This window comes from Salmo trutta, chromosome 8 (assembly GCF_901001165.1).
Source record: "Salmo trutta chromosome 8, fSalTru1.1, whole genome shotgun sequence".
NCBI classification, from domain to species: domain Eukaryota; kingdom Metazoa; phylum Chordata; class Actinopteri; order Salmoniformes; family Salmonidae; genus Salmo; species Salmo trutta.
In genome coordinates this window covers 45,893,073-45,914,399 of record NC_042964.1, presented here as the reverse complement: position 1 = coordinate 45,914,399, position 21,327 = coordinate 45,893,073, and the positions used below count along the sequence as shown (strand labels likewise).

The following is a 21,327-nucleotide window of genomic DNA, read 5'->3' as shown; positions in this document are numbered from 1 at the left end:
CTATATTTCTTTCTTTTTTCTTTTTCTTTAATGTTAATAAGGATACAATGTTATGCAGAGGAGTACTTATAACAATTTTATAGACAAATGATACTATTTACAGTCGCGGCGGAGAGTTGGGGGGGCGCGAAATGTTTACTTCTTCCTAGGGGGGGGCGTAACAGAAAATAATTGAGAAGCACTGGGCTAGAGTGAGAGGGAGGGGGTTAGGAGCTGACAGAAAACTTTATTCCTTAATGAGAGAATAAATGGGCCTTTTTTCATGTGCTGTCACTGTCCCCTGGTCTTTGGAGGAGAGGGGATGGATGGAGGGAGGAAGGCGTGGAAGGCGTAGTCCTGTCTGGATTAGCTAGCCGCGCTGTGTGTGTGTGTGTGTGTGTGTGTGTGTGCACATACGTGTACTTGCGTCTCTATTAGTGGTGACAGGGTGAGCAAGGGGCGGGCCCTGTTCCCACTTGCCAATCAAGGAGGGAGGAAGTAGTCATTCCCCAGTAGGTGAAGGGGAACACATCATACCAGTGTCTGTACCAAGCTTTCTCACTGGCTGCTATGGTACTCTGTGCCCCATTGATAATTCCACACACACATGACTATTTAGTCACCTGACTTACTCCCTTTCAGAACAAGCATTTGGCTCAATGACCCAAACCAACTGATGTGGGTCAGACCATCTCAGTTAACTGACTGTGTTAGCCCCCCCCCCCCCATTGAAGTTTGGTGAATGGGTCATTTTATTATGTTCTAATCAGACCAGCTCTGCCTACCCCTCTCCTTCTCCCCCTCTCGCCTGAAGGAGAAAGAGTTACGTAAGCAGGCCATTCTCTCTTCAGCATTTTCTCATCTCTGTCGCTGCACTAGTCTGTCTCTCTATCCCTCGCTCTCTGTATTTTCTGTTCCTCTCTTTCGCTCTCTTCCTTTCCCTCGCCATCTCCCCTCCATGTTGCCATGGCAGCCTGGGTGAAGTAGTCGTTTAATTAAAAAGTTGATTAATTGGCTTTTAATTGCATATGTGTATATGTAACTTGGAGGTTGTTTATTTTTTTCTATTCCCTTTTTACCGTCTCTCCTCCGATACGACACAAAGCGTGCACACGCACAATAAGCCAGCAGGTTTATAAACAGAGCTGCTGGAGGGGGAGGATGGGGATGTAGTGGGGGAAAAGGATTACTTTCATCAAGAAGGAATTCCAACCCACTTTATTCTGAGGGAGGGGGAGAGAGAGAGAATGCAGCACCAAGGTCATAGAAACCACTCTGCTGCTGGATAGATAAAGGGTGATGGAGAGAGAGACAGGTGATACACTGGGAAGAGAGAGAGAGACAGGTGATACACTGGGAAGAGAGAGAGAGACGGGTGATACACTGGGAAGAGAGAGAGACAGGTGATACACTGGGAAGAGAGAGAGAGACAGGTGATACACTGGGAAGAGAGAGAGACAGGTGATACACTGGGAAGAGAGAGAGACAGGTGATACACTGGGGAGAGAGACCGGTGATACACTGGGAAGAGAGAGACAGGTGATACACTGGGAGAGGAGGAGACAGGATGATACACTGGGGAGAGAGGAACCGGTGATACACTGGGAGAGAGAGAGACAGGTGATACACTGGGGAGAGAGAGAGACAGGTGATACACTGGGGAGAGAGAGAGACAGGTGATACACTGGGGAGAGAGAGAGACAGGTGATACACTGGGAAGAGAGAGAGAGACAGGTGATACACTGGGGAGAGAGAGAGAGACAGGTGATACACTGGGAAGAGAGAGAGAGACAGGTGATACACTGGGGAGAGAGAGAGACAGGTGATACACTGGGGGAGAGAGAGAGACAGGTGATACACTGGGAAGAGAGAGAGGACAGGTGATACACTGGGAAGAGAGAGAGACAGGTGATACACTGGGAAGAGAGAGAGACAGGTGATACACTGGGAAGAGAGAGAGACAGGTGATACACTGGGAAGAGAGAGAGACAGGTGATACACTGGGAAGAGAGAGAGACAGGTGATACACTGGGAAGAGAGAGAGAGACAGGTGATACACTGGGAAGAGAGAGAGAGACAGGTGATACACTGGGAAGAGAGAGAGACAGGTGATACACTGGGAAGAGAGAGAGACAGGTGATACACTGGGAAGAGAGAGAGAGACAGGTGATACACTGGGAAGAGAGAGAGACAGGTGATACACTGGGAAGAGAGAGAGACAGGTGATACACTGGGAAGAGAGAGAGACAGGTGATACACTGGGGAGAGAGAGAGAGACAGGTGATACACTGGGGAGAGAGAGAGACAGGTGATACACTGGGAGAGAGAGAGAGACAGGTGATACACTGGGAAGAGAGAGAGACAGGTGATACACTGGGAAGAGAGAGAGACAGGTGATACACTGGGAAGAGAGAGAGACAGGTGATACACTGGGAAGAGAGAGAGAGACAGGTGATACACTGGGAAGAGAGAGAGACAGGTGATACACTGGGAAGAGAGAGAGAGACAGGTGATACACTGGGAAGAGAGAGAGAGACAGGTGATACACTGGGAAGAGAGAGAGAGACAGGTGATACACTGGGGAGAGAGAGAGACAGGTGATACACTGGGAAGAGAGAGAGAGACAGGTGATACACTGGGAAGAGAGAGAGACACAGGTGATACACTGGGAAGAGAGAGAGACAGGTGATACACTGGGAAGAGAGAGAGACAGGTGATACACTGGGAAGAGAGAGAGACAGGTGATACACTGGGAAGAGAGAGAGACAGGTGATACACTGGGAAGAGAGAGAGACAGGTGATACACTGGGAAGAGAGAGAGACAGGTGATACACTGGGAAGAGAGAGAGAGAGGTGATACACTGGGAGAGAGAGAGACAGGTGATACACTGGGGAGAGAGAGAGACAGGTGATACACTGGGGAGAGAGAGAGACAGGTGATACACTGGGGAGAGAGAGAGAGAGGTGATACACTGGGGAGAGAGAGAGAGAGGTGATACACTGGGGAGAGAGAGAGACAGGTGATACACTGGGAAGAGAGAGAGACAGGTAATACACTGGGAAGAGAGAGAGAGACAGGTGATACACTGGGAAGAGAGAGAGAGAGGTGATACACTGGGGAGAGAGAGAGAGAGAGAGACAGGTGATACACTGGGGAGAGAGAGAGAGAGACAGGTGATACACTGGGGAGAGAGAGAGAGAGACAGGTGATACACTGGGGAGAGAGAGAGAGAGACAGGTGATACACTGGGGAGAGAGAGAGAGAGGTGATACACTGGGGAGAGAGAGAGACAGGTGATACACTGGGGAGAGAGAGAGACAGGTGATACACTGGGAAGATGGAGAGAGAGACAGGAGGTGATACACTGGGAACAGAGAGACTACATTCAAGTAGCGTGCACACACACACTCAGAACAGCCCATTTGAACCCTTGCGCTCTGGAAGAGTTAAGCAAGCTACTGTTTAAGAACAATTATGTACGGGAACATTGAGGGGCATTGTATAAAATGTCCTGTCTTTTGGAACATCTCACTCACTGATGCGTTGGGAAGTTAATTCCTCTTTTCCATGCATTTGCAACCTCCTGCCCTTTTTAATGAATCCGGACCACATACAGTGCCTTCAAAGGTTTCACACCCCTGGACGTTTTCCACATTTTGTTGTTACAGCCTGAATTTAAAATGGATTGAATTGAAATTTAGTGTTTGTTATGGCCAGCCTAAATAAGTTCAGGAGTTCAAATGTCACATAATAAGTTGCATGGACTCACTCTGTGTGCATTAATAGTGTTTAACATGATTTTAGAATTACTACCTCATCGCTGTACCCCACACATAATAAATTATCTGTAAGGTCCCTCAGTCGAGCAGTGAATTTCAAACACAGATTCAACCACAAAGACCAGGGAGATTTTTCAATGCCTCACAAAGAAGGGCACCTATTAGTAGATGGGTAAAGAAAAGAGCAGACATTAAATATCCCTTTGAGCATGGTGAAGTTATTAATTACACTTTGGATGGTGTATCAATACACCCAGTCACTACAAAGATACAGGCGTCCTTCCTAACTCAGTTGCCGGAGAGGAAGGAAACCGCTCAGGGATTTCACCATGAGGCCAATGGGGTCTTTAAAACAGTTAGAGTTTAATGGCTGTGATAGAGAACTGAGGATGGATCAACAACATTGTAAATACTCCACAATACTAACCTAATTGACAGAGTGAAAATAAGGAAGCCTGTACAGAATGCAAATATTCCAAAACATGCATCCTGTTTGCAATAAGGCACTAAAGTAAAACTGCAAAAAATTTGGCGAAGAAATTAACTTTAATTCCTGAATACAAAGCGTTATGTTTGGGGCAAACACAACACATCACTGATTAGAGCCTTACTCAGAAAGACTCACAGCTGTAATTGCTGCCAAAGGTGGTTCTAACATGTATTGACTCAGGAGTGTGAATACTTTAAGTAATTATTCAATACATATGCAAAAATGTCCTAAAACATGTTTTCACTTTGTCATTATTGGGTATTGTGTGTAGATGGGTGAATTTTTTTTTTTTTATCCTTTTTGAGTTCAGGCTGTAACAACAAAATGTGGAATGAGTCAAGGGGTATGAATACTTTCTGAAGGCACTGTATACACACACCCACACACACCCTCGTCAGGCAGACTACAACAGCTTTAATTGCATGACGCCACTTTGTTTTTCTTCTGATGATGTCCTTGTAGCTTGATGATGTTTTAGTTTTCATTTTATTTTAACCTTTTATTTAACTAGGCAAGTCAGTTAAGAACACATTCTTATTTACAATGACGGCCTACCCTAGCCAAACCTGGACGACGCTGGGCCAATAGTGCACCGCCCTATGGGACTCCCAACCACGGCCGGATGTAATGCAGCCCGGCCTTAATGACCACCGATTGACACCGCTAGCAGAAAACGGCCGCGTTGCATAAGGCTCCATGTGTTATAATGGTTCCCCCAGTGGGCTAACGTATGTGTGTGTAAAAGAGGGAGAAGTGTGTGTTCATGTGAATGATGGAGAGAGCCCGGGTCGCATCAAAACAGAGGTGTGTGTGTTCATCTTTGCATGTGTGTCACAAGATTTTTCCGCATGCATGCTTTTCCTCCTGTTTCCATGGTTACGCCATGCTGTGGTCACCTCGGTATCCAGGTGGCGATAGCGTTCGCCACGGCAAACTCCTTAGCACTCAGCGCCAAGTGCTAACCCAGAACCAGTAAAGTGAATGGTGGATGAGCTCCTGTGTCAATTTGAAAAAGTTAAAGGCTACAACCAGAGAGAGCTTAAGGGTCATTTTCTGAAATTAGTCATGAAAGCCGGGGGTTGAGGAGCCCACCGCTGCTCGCCCAGCCACCGCCCGCTGTCGACCGACTACGGACATCTGTTGGCTGTGATATGAGAGGCTAAGGAGAGTCTCTCGCTCTCTCTCTCCCCCCTCATCTCACTCTCACACTCCTCTCTCGCTCTCTGTTTAAATTCCCAGCTGCTCACTCCTTTCCTCACCCCCCCAATACTCACCACCAGCCGCACCACCTGTTCAGTTTTAATGCATAATCTATTTGCTAAGTAACCACATCCAGGTCTCTCTGCGTTCTCTCCTCCTCTCCCGTCTTGTCCTCGAGGTTTCGATGCTGTCTGGGAGAGACTGGGTGGGAAAAAGGAATAGGGCTGTTAGAGCTCACGGCTTGTTAGACCGCCGCTGTGTGTGTGTGTGTGTGTGTGTGTGTGTGTGTGTGTGTGTGTCTGCGTCTGCCTGTGTGTATCTGTGTGATTTAAGTGTGTGGTGGGTGGGCATTGGAGTTTATCCTTTTGGAAAGAATGAAGCCTTGCTTATATGGCTCTGGGGTAAAGTTTCAACTAGGTACAAATCTGGGATCAGCTTTCCCTCCCCCAATCCATTAGTGCACAATATTAAAAGCTGACCCCAGGTGCTACTACACCCTACACCTCTTGGATCAGTGGGCTGAGCCACAGTGGTTTCCTGTGCTGTGATATACAGTGGGGGAAAAAAGTATTTGATCCCCTGCTGATTTTGTACGTTTGCCCACTGACAAAGAAATGATCAGTCTATCATTTTAATGGTAGGTTTATTTGAACAGTGAGAGACAGAATAACAACAAAAAAATGCAGAAAAACACATGTCAGAAATGTTATAAATTGATTTGCATTTTAATGAGGGAAATAAGTATATGACCCCCTCTCAATCAGAAAGATTTCTGGCTCCCAGGTGTCTTTTATACAGGTAACGAGCTGAGATTAGGAGCACACTCTTAAAGGGAGTGCTCCTAATCTCAGTTTGTTACCTGTAAAAAAGACACCTGTCCACAGAAGCAATCAATCAATCAGATTCCAAACTCTCCACCATGGCCAAGACCAAAGAGCTCTCCAAGGATGTCAGGGACAAGATTGTAGACCTACACAAGGCTGGAATGGGCTACAAGACCATCGCCAAGCAGCTTGGTGAGAAGGTGACAACATTTGGTGTGATTATTCGCAAATGGAAGAAACACAAAAGAACTGTCAATATCCCTCGGCCTGGGGCTCCATGCAAGATCTCACCTCGTGGAGTTGCAATGATCATGAGAACGGTGAGGAATCAGCCCAGAACTACATAGAAGGATCTTGTCAATGATCTCAAGGCAGCTGGGACCATAGTCACCAAGAAAACAATTGCTAACACACTACGCCGTGAAGGACTGAAATCCGCAGCGCCCACAAGGTCCCCCTGCTCAAGAATACATATACATGCCCGTCTGAAGTTTGCCAATGAACATCTGAATGATTCAGAGGACAACTGGTGAAAGTGTTGTGGTCAGATGAGACCAAAATGGAGCTCTTTGACATCAACTCAACTCGCCGTGTTTGGAGGAGGAGCAATGCTGCCTATGACCCCAAGAACACCATCTCCACAGTCAAACATGGAGGTGGAAACATTATGCTTTGGGGGTGTTTTTCTGCTAAGGGGACAGGACAACTTCACTGCATCAAAGGGACGATGGACGGGGCCATGTACCGTCAAATCTTGGGTGAGAACCTCCTTCCCTCAGCCAGGGCATTGAAAATGGGTCGTGGATGGGCATTCCAGCATGACAATGACCCAAAACACACGGCCAAGGCAACAAAGGAGTGGCTCAAGAAGAAGCACATTAAGGTCCTGGAGTGGCCTAGCCAGTCTCCAGACCTTAATCCCATAGAAAATCTGTGGAGAGAGCTGAAGGTTCGAGTTGGCAAACGTCAGCCTCGAAACCTTAATGACTTGGAGAAGATCTGCAAGGAGGAGTGGGACAAAATCCCTCCTGAGATGTGTGCAAACCTGGTGGCCAACTACAAAGTACTAAGTCATGTTTTGAAGTGGGGTCAAATCAATTTATAACATTTTTGACAAGCGTTTTCCCGGATTTTTTTTGTTGTTTTTTGTTGTTGTTATTCTGTTCAAATAAACCTACTATTAAAATTATAGACTGATCATTTCTTTGTAAGTGGGCAAACGTACAAAATCAGCAGGGGATCAAATACTTTTTCCCCCCACTGTAGACCCAGCCCTAGTGTGTTGGGATTGGTATGTATATAGACCCAGCCCTAGTGTGTTGGGATTGGTATGTATATAGACCCAGCCCTAGTGTGTTGGGATTGGTATGTATATAGACCCAGCCCTAGTGTGTTGGGATTGGTATGTATATAGACCCAGCCCTAGTGTGTTGGGATTGGTATGTATATAGACCCAGCCCTAGTGTGTTGGGATTGGTATGTATATAGACCCATCCCTAGTGTGTTGGGATTGGTATGTATATAGACCCAGCCCTAGTGTAGTATTGTTAAATTGGCCTCTATGTTGGGCTATTGTGTTTATCGTTGTGTCCTTACAGCCAATAAGCCAGCGTGTTCTTGTGGTGACCCAGTGTGTGAAGATACTGTCCTAGCTCACCCTCCTGTCCCCACCTGTCTTCCCAAGGTCGTGTGTGTGTGTGTCGACTACGTATGCGTGTGTCGCCTACATGTGTGTTTTATTACGGTGTTGTGTTCAAGGCAGTCATGCGCTGCAGGGCAGTGAGGTGAGAAACACTTAGCGCTCATACTAACATACAGACACCGTAAATCATCACACACAAACATCCACCCTTCTCGCTCAATCCCCTGAGACAGGGCGAGCCACGAGGGGTTAATGCTCCGTGACCACCCCCTGTTAACCTTGGTGATTGGGTTAATGTCCTTGGATAACCAGGTTTCCTCCATACATCATACCGCCTGTCAAATGTCCACAAATTCTACCGTTGTCCCCAGTGTACTGGTGTGTGGGTCCCCAACCTGTCAATCAAGCACCCATCCAGTCAGAGACGAGCCCTGTGGTTTTCTTTCGTTGTTGGATCAGGAGGAAATGTGATATGCACCAAATAAGAAAATTGCTACGAGTCACCTGCTCTGTGTTCGTCTTGATCGGAGGATTGTGTTCTTACCTTAAGTGATTGCAATCAGTCAAATCATTCACCGCTCAACCCACATCTCCCTGTGTGTTACCTGACGAGAACATCGGTCTTCCTCGTCAAATCAGTCATGGTTAACCCTCTATCGCTCTCTAAGCTCCACCAGCCACCACCCCTCTCATCACCCAGATGGTTGAAAAATGAACATTTGCACTTAAGACAAGTGAGAAGGGATTTTATGCCTCCCTGTTTTTGATCGATGGTTTTATTAAAACAGCATATCAGATCGTGTAAAACGCACATTCTGGCTCCACACATACACACACATACACACACACACACAGACACACACAGACACACACACACACTGAGGATATTGGTCTTGTTCATATCCTCCCATGTGCCAATCAGCCAAGCACTTTACAGATTCCTCCCCCACTGTGCATGTTTTTCAAACATTTACCAGCGATGATAATTCCTGTTAACATGCTTGTAGTCATTATTAATACAGCTGTTCCATGATGGATGCACTGTGTATAGACATCACATTCTGTCCTTCTAACAATTCATTAACCTCTCTGGGAAATGTGGGACGCTAGCGTCCCAACCGCGGGACACACTATTCAACAGCCAGTGAAATAGCAGGGCAGCAAATTCAAAACAACAAAAATCTCATAATTCAAATTTCTCAAACATAGAACTATTATATCCCATTTTAAAGATACACTTCTCGTTAACGTCTCTGGGCCAGCGTCCCACCCTAATCAACAGCCAGTGGAATCGCGTCGCGCGAAATGCAAAACCTCATAAATGCTATAACTTGTATTTCTCAAACATATGACTATTTTACACCGTTTTATAGATACACCTCTCCTGAATCGAACCACGTTGTCCGATTTCAAAAAGGCTTTACAGCAAAAGCAAAACATTAGATTATGTCAGCAGAGTACCCAGCCAGAAATAATCACACAGCCATATTCAAAGCAACTAGATGCATCACAAATACCCAAAACACAGCTAAATGCAGCACTAACCTTTGACAACCTTCATCAGATGACACTCCCAGGACATCATGTTACACAATACATGCATTTTGTGTTCGATAAAGTTCATATGTATATATAAAAACAGCATTTTACATCGGCGCGTGACGTTCAGAAAATCTTTTCCCTCAAATGCTTCCGGTGAATTAGCGCTACAATTTACAAAATTACTATTCGAAAACATTGTTAAAATGTAATATTGTCATTCAAAGACTTATATATTAACATGTCTTGAATGCCATCGCTTTGCCAGATTTAAAAATAACTTTACTGGGAGATCACACTTTGCAATAAACGACGTGGTATGCCCAGAAAAATAGTCTAGGTTATACATGTTGGAGCCATCTTGGAACGATCAACCATAAAAAATACTATTGTAAATAATCCCTTACTTTTGATTATCTTTATCAGAAGGCACTTCTAGGCATACCAGGTCCATAACAAATGTAGTTTTGTTCGAAAAAGTTAATAATTTATGTCCCAATAGTGTTAGCGCGCTCCGAAGGCTACTGAAAATGTACCGTGTGCGTCGGACTTGTCGTCAGGAATGAGCAAAAAATATATATTTAAGTTAGTTCAAACATGTCAAACGTTGTATAACATAAATCTTTTGGGCCTTTTTCAACCAGAGCTTCAATAATATCCCATGGGGACGGTTGCATTGTCTTTCAAAACGTTTCGAAAAGGGAGAGTAGCCATGGGCGCCGACGTCACAATGGTAATGGCCCATCCCCTGTGACCAATATCAACAGCCTCTTTGGGTCAGTTTCTACCATAGAAGACTCAAACCACTTTGTAAAGACTGGGGACATCTAGTGGAAGCCATAGGAAGTGCTAAATGATTCATAACCCCCTGTGTGTTTCAATGGCAAATGTTTGAAGTGAGATCCACACATCAGATTTCAGTTTCCTGTCAGGATTTGTCTCAGGGTTTTGACTGCCATATGAGTTCTGTTATACTCACAGACACCATTCAAACAGTTTTAGAAACTTTAGGGTGTTTCTATCCAAATCCAACAATTATATGCATATTCTAGTTACTGGGCAGGAGTAGTAACCAGATTAAATCGGGGACGTTTTTTATCCGGCCGTGCAAATACTGCCCCCTATCCCCAACAGGTTTTAATCCAACCACATTGTCCGATTTCAAAAAGGCTTTACGGCGAAAGCATAACATTAGATTATGTTAGGACAGCGCCGAGACAAGAAAAGCCACACAGCCATTTTCCAAGCAAGGAGAGGCATCACAAAACCAGAAATACAGCTAAAATGAATCACTAACCTTTGATGATCTTCATCAGATGGCACTCATAGGACTCAATGTTACACAATACATGTATGTTTTGCTCGATAAAGTTCATATTTATTTCCAAAAACCCCATTTTACATTGGCGTGTAATGTTCCGAAATGTTTTGCCTCCCAAAACTTCCGGTGAATGAGCACATCAATTACAGAAATACTCATCTTAAACGTTGACAAAATATGAAACTGTTATTCAAAGAATTATAGATACACTTCTCCTTAATGCAACTGCTGTGTCAGATTTCAAAAAAACTTTACAGCGAAAGCACACTTTGCAATAATCTGAGTACAGCGCTCAGACAACAACAACAAGCAATACAGATACCTGCCATTTTGGAGTTGACTAAAATCAGAAATAGCATTATAAATATTCACTTACCTTCGATGATCTTCATCAGAATGCACTCCCAGGTATCCCAGTTCCACAATAAATGTTTGTTTTGTTCGATAAAGTCCATCATTTATGTCCAAATACCTCCTTTTTGTTCGCGCGTTTAGTCCACTACTCCAAATGCAGGAAGTGCGCGCAAAATGTCATGATGAAACGTAAAAAAAAGTTCTATTTACGTTCGTAGAAACATGTCAAACGATGTATAGCATCAATCTTTAGGATGTTTTTATCATAAATCTTCAGTAATGTTCCAACCGGACAATTCCAATGTCTTCAGAAATGAAAAGGAACACCGCTAACTCTCACGGGAGCGCACGCCACTGAAGTCATGTCATTCTCTCAGTCATCATACTCCAGGACCCCTTATTCTCTCCCCATTCACAGTAGAAGCATGTAACAACATTCTAAAGACTGTTGACATCTAGTGGAAGCCTTAGGAAGTGCAAAATGACCCCACAGACACTGTATACTGGATAAGGAATCACTTGAAAAACTACAAACCTCAGATTTCCACACTTCCTGGTTGGATTTGTCTCAGGTTTTTGCCTGCCATATGAGTTCTGTTATACTCACAGACATCATTCAAACAGTTTTAGAAACTTCAGAGTGTTTTCTATCCAAATCTACTAATAATATGCATATCCTACCTTCTGGACCCGAGTAGCAGGCAGTTTAATTTGGGCACGTTATTCATCTGTATTTCCGAATACTGCCCCCTGTCACCAAAAAGTTAACATGGCTGTACACATGTATGTAAAGCGTCATCAGTAAATTGCTCACTATGCCATCACACCACAATGTGTGTTGTGTGGGTCGCCGATTGCTCAGTGGGTCTAGGCATTGCACACTGTCATGTACAGTAAGTGTTGTACTGCTTGCCAGAATGTGTTGTCCATACAAATACAATGATTGTATTAATTCATGTTATTGTCATTCATATTCTATGTGGCGAATGAATGCATAGTAGGCTTAGATCGCATCCCCATTACAGAAAGCGTTGTGTGGATTGTCATTGTGTTGGCGAACGCGTACCAGGCCTAGGTTGCGTATGACCGTGTTCTTACATGGGATGCATTGTAGATCACAGCTGCACTATAGAGCCCCTAGTTAGGTTGAGTGGTGTAGTGGTATAGATTGAGCCTGTGTAGTGGTGGGATGGATTGGCTGGCTGGAGTGGCACTCTGATTCGCCAGGCTGGTTCATCATTTCCAGCCTCGAATAGTTCCCTCGACACACCATGGCAACGGTTGAGCCAGAGGAATCCGGGGTCACCCACAGGCCCGCCAGCCCCATCAGCCCAATATCTCTACTCATTAATACAACGTTGTGCTCAACATTGTAAGGAAAGCCTGGTATTCCAATTGGTTTACCAATCAAGTCTAGTGGGGATGAGGTAGTGGTTTGTTATGTCCTGACCTGAGTGAATACCTTGTGGTTGGACGATTGAATTGGAGGAATGGTGCATGTTTGTTATTGAATGTGGGATTGGGAACTAGGTCTGAATGTTTTGAAGTTCAGGTGAACATGTAGCCTATATTTACTTTATTGAATCTTCTTGGGGGGCTTCGTCTCGTGTCTCCCATCAAACAAGCATAGTTTGGGCTCAGTTTGTTTTCTCTGGCTGAGTGTTTGGTGACGAACGTTCGAGGTTCACTCATCATTTAAGATGTAGACTCGAGAAGGGAAACGTGGCAAGAGAGCAGCCATTTATTTAATGAGACATTCACTTCTCAAGGCCCCTTCATTAGGAATGTAATAGAGGCTTAGATTGATCTGCAAAGGGAACTTTTATTAATAAAAAGCACTTGTATTGATTTCTATTGTTTGCAGTGCACTATTGAATAATGAATTAACAATGAAACTACATATGTGGGTGGTGTAACTGGAGAGAGGCTGCTCGATACTCTCTCCCTACGTTCATGTTCTCTTCCAGCTACACAGATATGACTAGCTTTTCCACAGCTGTGTATTTTCTAAATGTCAATTACCTCAATTGCTAACGAATAGTGCTGTACTTTGTACATTGTGTGATAGGTTTGAAAACATGTTTCAACAGGCTGCAAGTGAAGTACTTGAAATTTAGGGCAAAGGCTTCTGGGTAGAGTAGTTTGATAAAACCCGTATGAGACAAGTAAGCTAGTGTATAGCCTACACCAGAGAAGGAGTAGCAGGGTTGTTTGAAATGGTTTAGACTGAAGCTGATGTGGAGGTCTGCGGGCATTACATTTGACATTTTAGTCATTTAGCAGACACTCTTATCCAGAGCGACTTACAGTAGTGAATGCATACATTTCATACATTTTTCTCCGTACTGGTCCCCCGTGGGAATCGAACCCACAATCCTGGCGTTGCAAACACCATGCTCTACCAACTGAGCCACACGGGACCACATGTCCTACCTCGAGTGATAGTTCATTGTGTAGTGTAGAACAGAGAATGACAGCAGTGTGGATTCATCCAACCTGTGTGTGTGTCCTTGTGCACCCTACTACCCTCATCTCACTCTTCTCGTGTGTGTGTGTGTGTGTTTGTATACCCCCGTGAGTGAGTGAGTATGCCCCAGTGAGTGTGTTTGTATGCCCCAGTGTGTGAGTGAGTATGCCTCAGTGTGTGTGTGTGTTTGTATGCGCTAGTGAGTGTGTGTGTGAGTGAGTATGCCCCAGTGAGTGAGTGTGTGGGTATGCACTAGTGTGTGTGTGTGTGTGTGTGTGTGTGTCTGTGCTCTGGGTGTTGATGGAGATTTGGTCTCCCCCAGGCCGAACACACTCTATTCGAATTGACATGCTGTCACCTTTAATCAATGTTCCCAATGTCCCCATCCCCCTGGTTCCGGGGGTGTGTGTGTGTGTGTGTGTGTGTGTGTGTGTGTGTGTGTGCACGTGAACAAGGCAGTGTGTGTATGTGTGAAAAAGGGAATTTTCTGAATGTAATGTCTCTTAGTCTGTCAGGACATTCTAAATGACCTCCCATTCCAGTCTATACCAGTACTGCTGCAAGCCCTTCCAGACTCACGTTTCCTCTCTTCACACTCTGCAGTGTTTTTAACTTTATTCGTTATTAGTTAGTTCATTTGAACATTTCTTTGCACGTTTGTATATAATGCCGGTTGGGGTTTTAGTAAAACAGTCAGTCTACTCTTCAGTACCTCCAGGGGTTTGGCTGTGACATCTGCAAGGCACAGTTCACCCTTAGGCTTTGGTTCAGCTATCTCTTACCATTTGTCACTACTGACTGTTCATGCTTCACTAGCATAGCATGATTATCCCATGTTAAACCCCATGCCATGTTGACCTGGGTGTTAATAACATGCTGATACCAGTGTACTCAGCCATACCCATCAGTCACTATGGCAGCAGTGTGCTGTAGGGGCCCTACTCTGAATGGTAGGGGCTACTGATTATGATTACACATCATGTGCAACTCAGCCACAGACTTTTACTGTGTGTCACACACCTGCTGTACAAAACATTAAGAACACCTGCCCTTTCCATGACACAGACTGACCAGGTGAATCCAGGTTAAAGCTATGATCCCTTATTGATGTCACTTGTTAAATCCACTTCAATCAGTGTAGATGATGTGGAGGAGACGGGTTAAAGAAGGATTTAAAGCCTTGAGACATGGATTGTGTGTGTGCCATTCAGAGGGTGAATGGGCAAGATAAAAGATTTAAGTGCCTTTGAATACGGTATGGTAGTAGGTGCCAGGCGCACCGGTTTGTGTCAAGAACTGCAACACTGCTGGGTTTTTCACACTCAACAGTTTCTCGTGTGTATCAAGAATGGTCCACCACCCAAACGACATCCAGCCAACTTGACACAACTGTGGGAAGCATTGGAGTCAACATGGACCAGCATCTCTGTGGAACCATCACCAGCATCACATCATTCTTGTGGCTTCTGTCTGTCTTCCATCATGAGGGAGACCATTACAGCAATGGACCCTGCCTTCACATTATCCAGTAGGTCTCAGTTTTCAACCGTGTGTGCGTGCGCCGGCTACACATCATTCAGCGGGGTACTGAAGGTCACAGAGTCCTAATAGCTTGCTACTTTACCCCTCATGGTGTTTCCTTTTGGAACACTGTTATTGTCCTTTTGGAACACTGTTATTGTCCTTTTGGAACACTGTTATTGTCCTTTTGGAACACTGTTATTGTCCTTTTGGAACACTGTTGTTGTCCTTTTGGAACACTGTTGTTGTCCTTTTGGAACACTGTTGTTGTCCTTTTGGAACACTGTTGTTGTCCTTTTGGAACACTGTTGTTGTCCTTTTGGAACACTGTTGTTGCCCTTTCGGAACGGAACACTGTTGTTGCCCTTTCGGAACGGAACACTGTTGTTGCCCTTTCGGAACGGAACACTGTTGTTGCCCTTTCGGAACGGAACACTGTTGTTGCCCTTTCGGAACGGAACACTGTTGTTGCCCTTTCGGAACGGAACACTGTTGTTGCCCTTTCGGAACGGAACACTGTTGTTGCCCTTTCGGTTTGGAACACTGTTGTTGCCCTTTCGGTTTGGAACACTGTTGTTGCCCTTTCGGTTTGGAACACTGTTGTTGCCCTTTCGGTTTGGAACACTGTTGTTGCCCTTTCGGTTTGGAACACTGTTGTTGTCGCCCTTTCGGTTTGGAACACTGTTGTTGTCGCCCTTTCGGTTTGGAACACAGTTGTTGTCGCCCTTTCGGTTTGGAACACTGTTGTTGTCGCCCTTTCGGTTTGGAACACTGTTGTTGTCGCCCTTTCGGTTTGGAACACTGTTGTTGTCGTCCTTTCGGTTTGGAACACTGTTGTTGTCGTCCTTTCGGTTTGGAACACTGTTGTTGTCGTCCTTTTGGTTTGGAACACTGTTGTCGTCGTCCTTTTGGTTTGGAACACTGTTGTCGTCGTCCTTTTGGTTTGGAACACTGTTGTCGTCGTCCTTTCGGTTTGGAACACTGTTGTTGTCGCCCTTTCGGTTTGGAACACTGTTGTTGTCGCCCTTTCGGTTTGGAACACTGTTGTTGTCGTCCTTTCGGTTTGGAACACTGTTGTTGTCGTCCTTTTGGTTTGGAACACTGTTGTTGTCGTCCTTTTGGTTTGGAACACTGTTGCTGTCGTCCTTTTGGTTTGGAATACTGTTGCTGTCGTCCTTTTGGTTTGGAACACTGTTGCTGTCGTCCTTTTGGAACACTGTTGCTGTCGTCCTTTTGGAACACTGTTGCTGTCGTCCTTTTGGAACACTGTTGCTGTCGTCCTTTTGGAACACTGTTGCTGTCGTCCTTTTGGAACACTGTTGCTGTCCTTATAGAACAGTTTTCCTTTTCAGGAGTAGAGGCCTGATGATTTACTGTCTCTGCTTTTTGGAGTCGGACACAGGGAGCTTGGAATCCTAACTCCTCTCGCTCTCTCACATCTACTGTGTCGAAAGCAGCAACAGCAGTCACATACCTGCATTCAAGTGGAACAAACAGGAATGGTCGGTTGCTCACGGAAGGTCATCTGCCTGGGGCACAGCAGGGGAGAATGTGTTTGGGGGCGAGCACCATGTGGAAGGCCACTTCTGCATCGTCGTTGTGAAAGCAGCTCTGTGATTGGCATTCTGTGTGTGTTCTCTCCTCCTGTTCCCTTGCCACTGCGGCGGCGTGACGTGGGCCAACGTGTCAGAGGTCACTTGGCCTGAATCGCCATGAACGACTCCCAAACCCCCACAGAGACGCCACCACGGTGACAGTTGCCACGGTAATGAACAGTGACACGCTAATCTGTGTCACTCGGATTGGTCCTGCAGGTTTGATTAAAAGCCCGGACATGTCATTACCCTCTGCTGAAGCCCCATTGCATTATGGGTATTGACTCCATTAATATCTAAGGGAGGGATGGAGAAAAAGAGGGAAAAAGACCAGTGGAAGTTTGTGAAGCGTGGCCATGTTTGGGTCTTAATTAATTCCTGGTCAGTCGTATCCACAATTATTTTTTATTTTTTTTAAATGCCCCTTCCCTTTATTTGGCACCACGAAGAAGCAATTGAATGTAATTAGGTGGTTTGACCCAGTCTTTTGTCTCCAGGTGGGCAGGGCACCCGCCAAGGCTCGCTCGGCTGGCGCTCTGTGTCACTTGTTGTATAATAAATATATATATATTTTTTTTAATTCAAGGTAGCAGGCAGTAAGCCGATTCACTAGCACGACTCATTGCAGTAGTGAAATGGGCCTGTAAATGTCTTACGCTGCACACGTCAGATGTAATTGGTTAGTGCCAGCATGCCGAAAAAGGCCTATAAAACGCAGGGTGTAATTAGCCTAACATGCTGACCACACCACACATCGCGTTACATGCGCCAGCATTGCGAAATAAATGTACACATACATGTTATTCAGTAATTTCATCCAAACTGATCGCACGCGTCAATGAGCGTCTGCGTAGCCAGGCACTAAAATAGAACTTGGTTTTAACGCTTGATGTGCTGCAAGTCTATCGTCGCTCCCATCTCCTCTGGTTTTTAGGAGCATATACCCACGTGGGTGATTGAAAGATGAACTGAGGTCCGCACTCCAGTCCAGTTGGTGGTGGTAATGCACTGTAAAGTTGGTTACCAACCACCATATAAAGTCCAAAGAAGAAGAAGGAGGAGAGATTACTAGAAACTAGGTTTCCTCTTTTATCTGTGGATTAAATATCGGATTAGAGAACACGTGTGACGTAAAATGGGTCAAAATTCTACAAAGACCCCGAAAAAAAAGACCTTATGCATTTAATGTAAAATAACAACCCAATGTTTATATCCCAGGACAAATTAGCTAGCAACAGCAAGCTAGCTAGCGAAATGGCCGTGAATGTTTAATGTTTTTCGACCTGTCCCCAAATTAATATAGTTGGTTCAGAGTTTGTTTTGATATTTTAACCTGCGTGTCCTGATCGCATCTGGTGTGGATGGTCAAAATCAACATGCGCACGATGGCACACGCAGACTCACGCCCGTGCCTGGTCTAGTCAGCATGTAACACTGCTCGGGGGGAGAGAGAGACCTTGTGAAGGTAATTAGCTGATGATACCACAGAGTTAAATAATTAGCCAGCTGCTAAAAGCTGGTGACAAGCGGTACCAGAGCGAGAAGTCTGGGACCAAAAGGCTCCTGACCAGCTTCAAGCCATAAGGCTGCCTAGTCTGGGACCAGAAGGCTCCTGAACAGCTTCAAGCCATAAGGCTGCCTAGTCTGGGACCAGAAGGCTCCTGACCAGCTTCAAGCCATAAGGCTGCCTAGTCTGGGACCAGAAGGTTCCTGAACAGCTTCAAGCCATAAGGCTGCCTAGTCTGGGACCAAAAGGCTCCTGACCAGCTTCAAGCCATAAGGCTGCCTAGTCTGGGACCAGAAGGCTCCTGACCAGCTTCAAGCCATAAGGCTGCCTAGTCTGGGACCAGAAGGCTCCTGACCAGCTTCAAGCCATAAGGCTGCCTAGTCTGGGACCAGAAGGCTCCTGACCAGCTTCAAGCCATAAGGCTGCCTAGTCTGGGACCAGAAGGCTCCTGACCAGCTTCAAGCCATAAGGCTGCCTAGTCTGGGTCCAGAAGGCTCCTGAACAGCTTCAAGCCATACGGCTGCCTAGTATGGGACCAGAGGGTTCCTGAACAGCTTCAAGCCATAAGGCTGCTTATTTCATTCTTATTTTTTGCACTGACTCTCTTGCACAGGTTCGATGTACAGTCACTGGACTCTAACCACACACTCACACATACTACACTGACACTCCAACACACACAAACACACAACGCGCACACATGTGCATATTGATGCCACATACACACACATCCATTCAAACTCTTCACATGCTGCTGCTACTCGCTGTTTATTATCTATGCAGAATAACTTTTATCGAACATAGTAATATCTACCTTGTACCCCTGCACATTGACTCGGTGCTGGTACCCTGTGTATTTAGCCAAGTTATCGTTGCTCATTCTATTTATTCCTCATGTTATCACTTTTTCTAAATAAATCTCTCTGCATTGTTGGAAGGGCCTTTAAGTGTTTCACTGTTAGTCTACACCTGTTGTTTGCAAAGCATGTGACAAATAACATTTGATTTGATATCGCTACACTATATAAAAACCACAAACCTATTTTTAAATGTTTTACCTGCAAGTAAACACAACAGCCTGCGGTGGAAATGAAAGGAGTAGGACAAGCTGTGGTGTTACACAAGAAAAGGAGACTTTAGTTGTTGTGAAGTTGTGTTCCACTTGTTCTCCCTGGCACTGGGGTTCAGTGACCCCATCACAGGAGCCTCAGAACATCAGCTGGTGGAGAGATGATTAGGCAGCTCTTGTCATCCTGTCCCTCGCACGCGTGTGTGGCTGTTTTCATGTGCGCATGTGTGTGTTTTCGTGTGTGTTTGTGCATCCATAGCGTCGACCATAGTGTTTGATTTGTGGCCCCAAGCGGAGCACTCTTCCCTTAATGAGCCTCCTGCCCTCCTGACAGAGGGCCAACCTTGGAGAGGAGCTGACCTGGTTTCCACACCAAAAACACTCTAGAGGACGGTGGAGGGAGGGGGGGGAGGGAGGGAGGGGGGGAGGGAGGGAGGTTGTCCCACAGGGGATTGGTGTTGCTGTTAGATAACAGACCCATGCTTCTCTGGTCTAGGGGTTGTTTGTTCTAGACAGTATTTCCCTTTGGCATCAAAACAGGGCGTGAATCAAGTAATGGGAGTCATTTAGGAGTGTAAATGAATTGTTCTGTTAGCGTTGGCAGTGATTAAAGTAGTAGTTTGGTGTCTGGGTTTGTTTTGAGTATGTTAGATGTTGGATCATGTGATGTATAATAAGGAACTGACATGCTTACCTGGAGGTTTAGACATGAGAAATGTCCTTTTTGCTGTGTTCTTTAGTCAAGACAGTGGACTGAATATTATTTCATTTGTCCTCCAAGTAGATCCCCAATTTAACGAGAAAGACCTCATATTAATGATATCATTATATTACACATAAGAACAGGGAGTGTTCTGTCATGCTTCACCCTAATCATGTGACCTTCCCCCCTCAGATCTGGGCCAACTATGAGGAGAAGAAGGTGGAGGAGGTGGTGCACGTGATGGAGGAGAAAGAGCGCACAGCCAACTACAGAGCTGTATATGTCACCGAGATCACGGACACCATGCACTTCTACACCCAGGACGTGGAGACAGGTGGGTGTGTGTGTGTGTGTGGGGGGGGGGGGGTGTTTGATATTTTGACAGGGTTGTTTTGGTTTGTGTTTTCGTGTGTGTGCGAGAGACGGGACTAGCACGAGGCTGGCTTCATGGATGACGGGCAGTTCTGCCCCACAGCCCAGACTGTCTCTCTCTGCTCTCACATGTATCTCCCTTCTGCATCCTCCACCTTCCTGCAGGGAAACACACCGACGTTCTGCTTGTTTTTGCTACTGAACGACTGGAATAAATCACCTGATTATTCTGTCATTCCCCAGTGGAGGGAGGGAACATTTGAGACAGAATAAATAACAATCCCAGGTGTCTTGGCGTGGCTGCACCTGCCATCACCCTCCTCCCCTCACGCGATGCATTATGGGTCGGTGTGAGGAGAGGTCCATAGTTTAGCCCTCTGAGCTTAAAGAGGTGATCTAGTGTACAGCATCTCCTGTTGCTGTTGTACTAATGGTCATCATTGTTCTCTCTGTGGGCTGCCAAGGTTGTGTGTGTGTGTGTTTGTCTGCATCTTTGTGTTTCTGTCTGTGTCTGTTTGCATTCTGTGTGTGTGTTGTGAGCGACAGTGTGTTTATGTAGGCCTGTTAGCCTGAGCCCAGTGAAGCAGCACTATGGCCAGCCACTCATGTAATTACTACTAACCCATCCAACCCCCTGCCATCGACAGAGGGAACCAACCCTCACATTCTATATCATTATCATTCTTCTAGCTGACCCAGACTCAACCCCCTCCACTCATCCACAGCCCAAAGGCGTTACAAATCTACAATGTTAAGGGACGTCTTTCTTTATGGCTCTCCTTAAAAAACTACCTTCTTCCCGTTAATATTAATATTCTTACCCATGTTTTCTACACACTCTGAGTAATGTGTTCAGACTCAACATAGCTGGAACGGTTGTGTGTGGCGTCTCATGTCTAACAACATGCTGGTTAGTGTGTACACTACACACTACAGCCGTAGAGAGCGCCTTTCCCCTTTTGGC

The 21,327-nt window shown here is 45.5% G+C and overlaps 1 protein-coding gene across 1 annotated transcript in view; it reads left to right on the top strand.

The window, feature by feature from the left end:
* Window positions 1-21,327, top strand: part of LOC115199103 (staphylococcal nuclease domain-containing protein 1) — a 351,451-nt gene that overhangs the window by 248,436 nt on the left and 81,688 nt on the right. Inside the window, exon 18 of the mRNA XM_029761673.1 lies at window positions 20,184-20,325. Within this exon, the coding sequence (XP_029617533.1) occupies window positions 20,184-20,325 (142 nt within the window). The remainder of the gene's footprint in view (window positions 1-20,183; window positions 20,326-21,327) is intronic.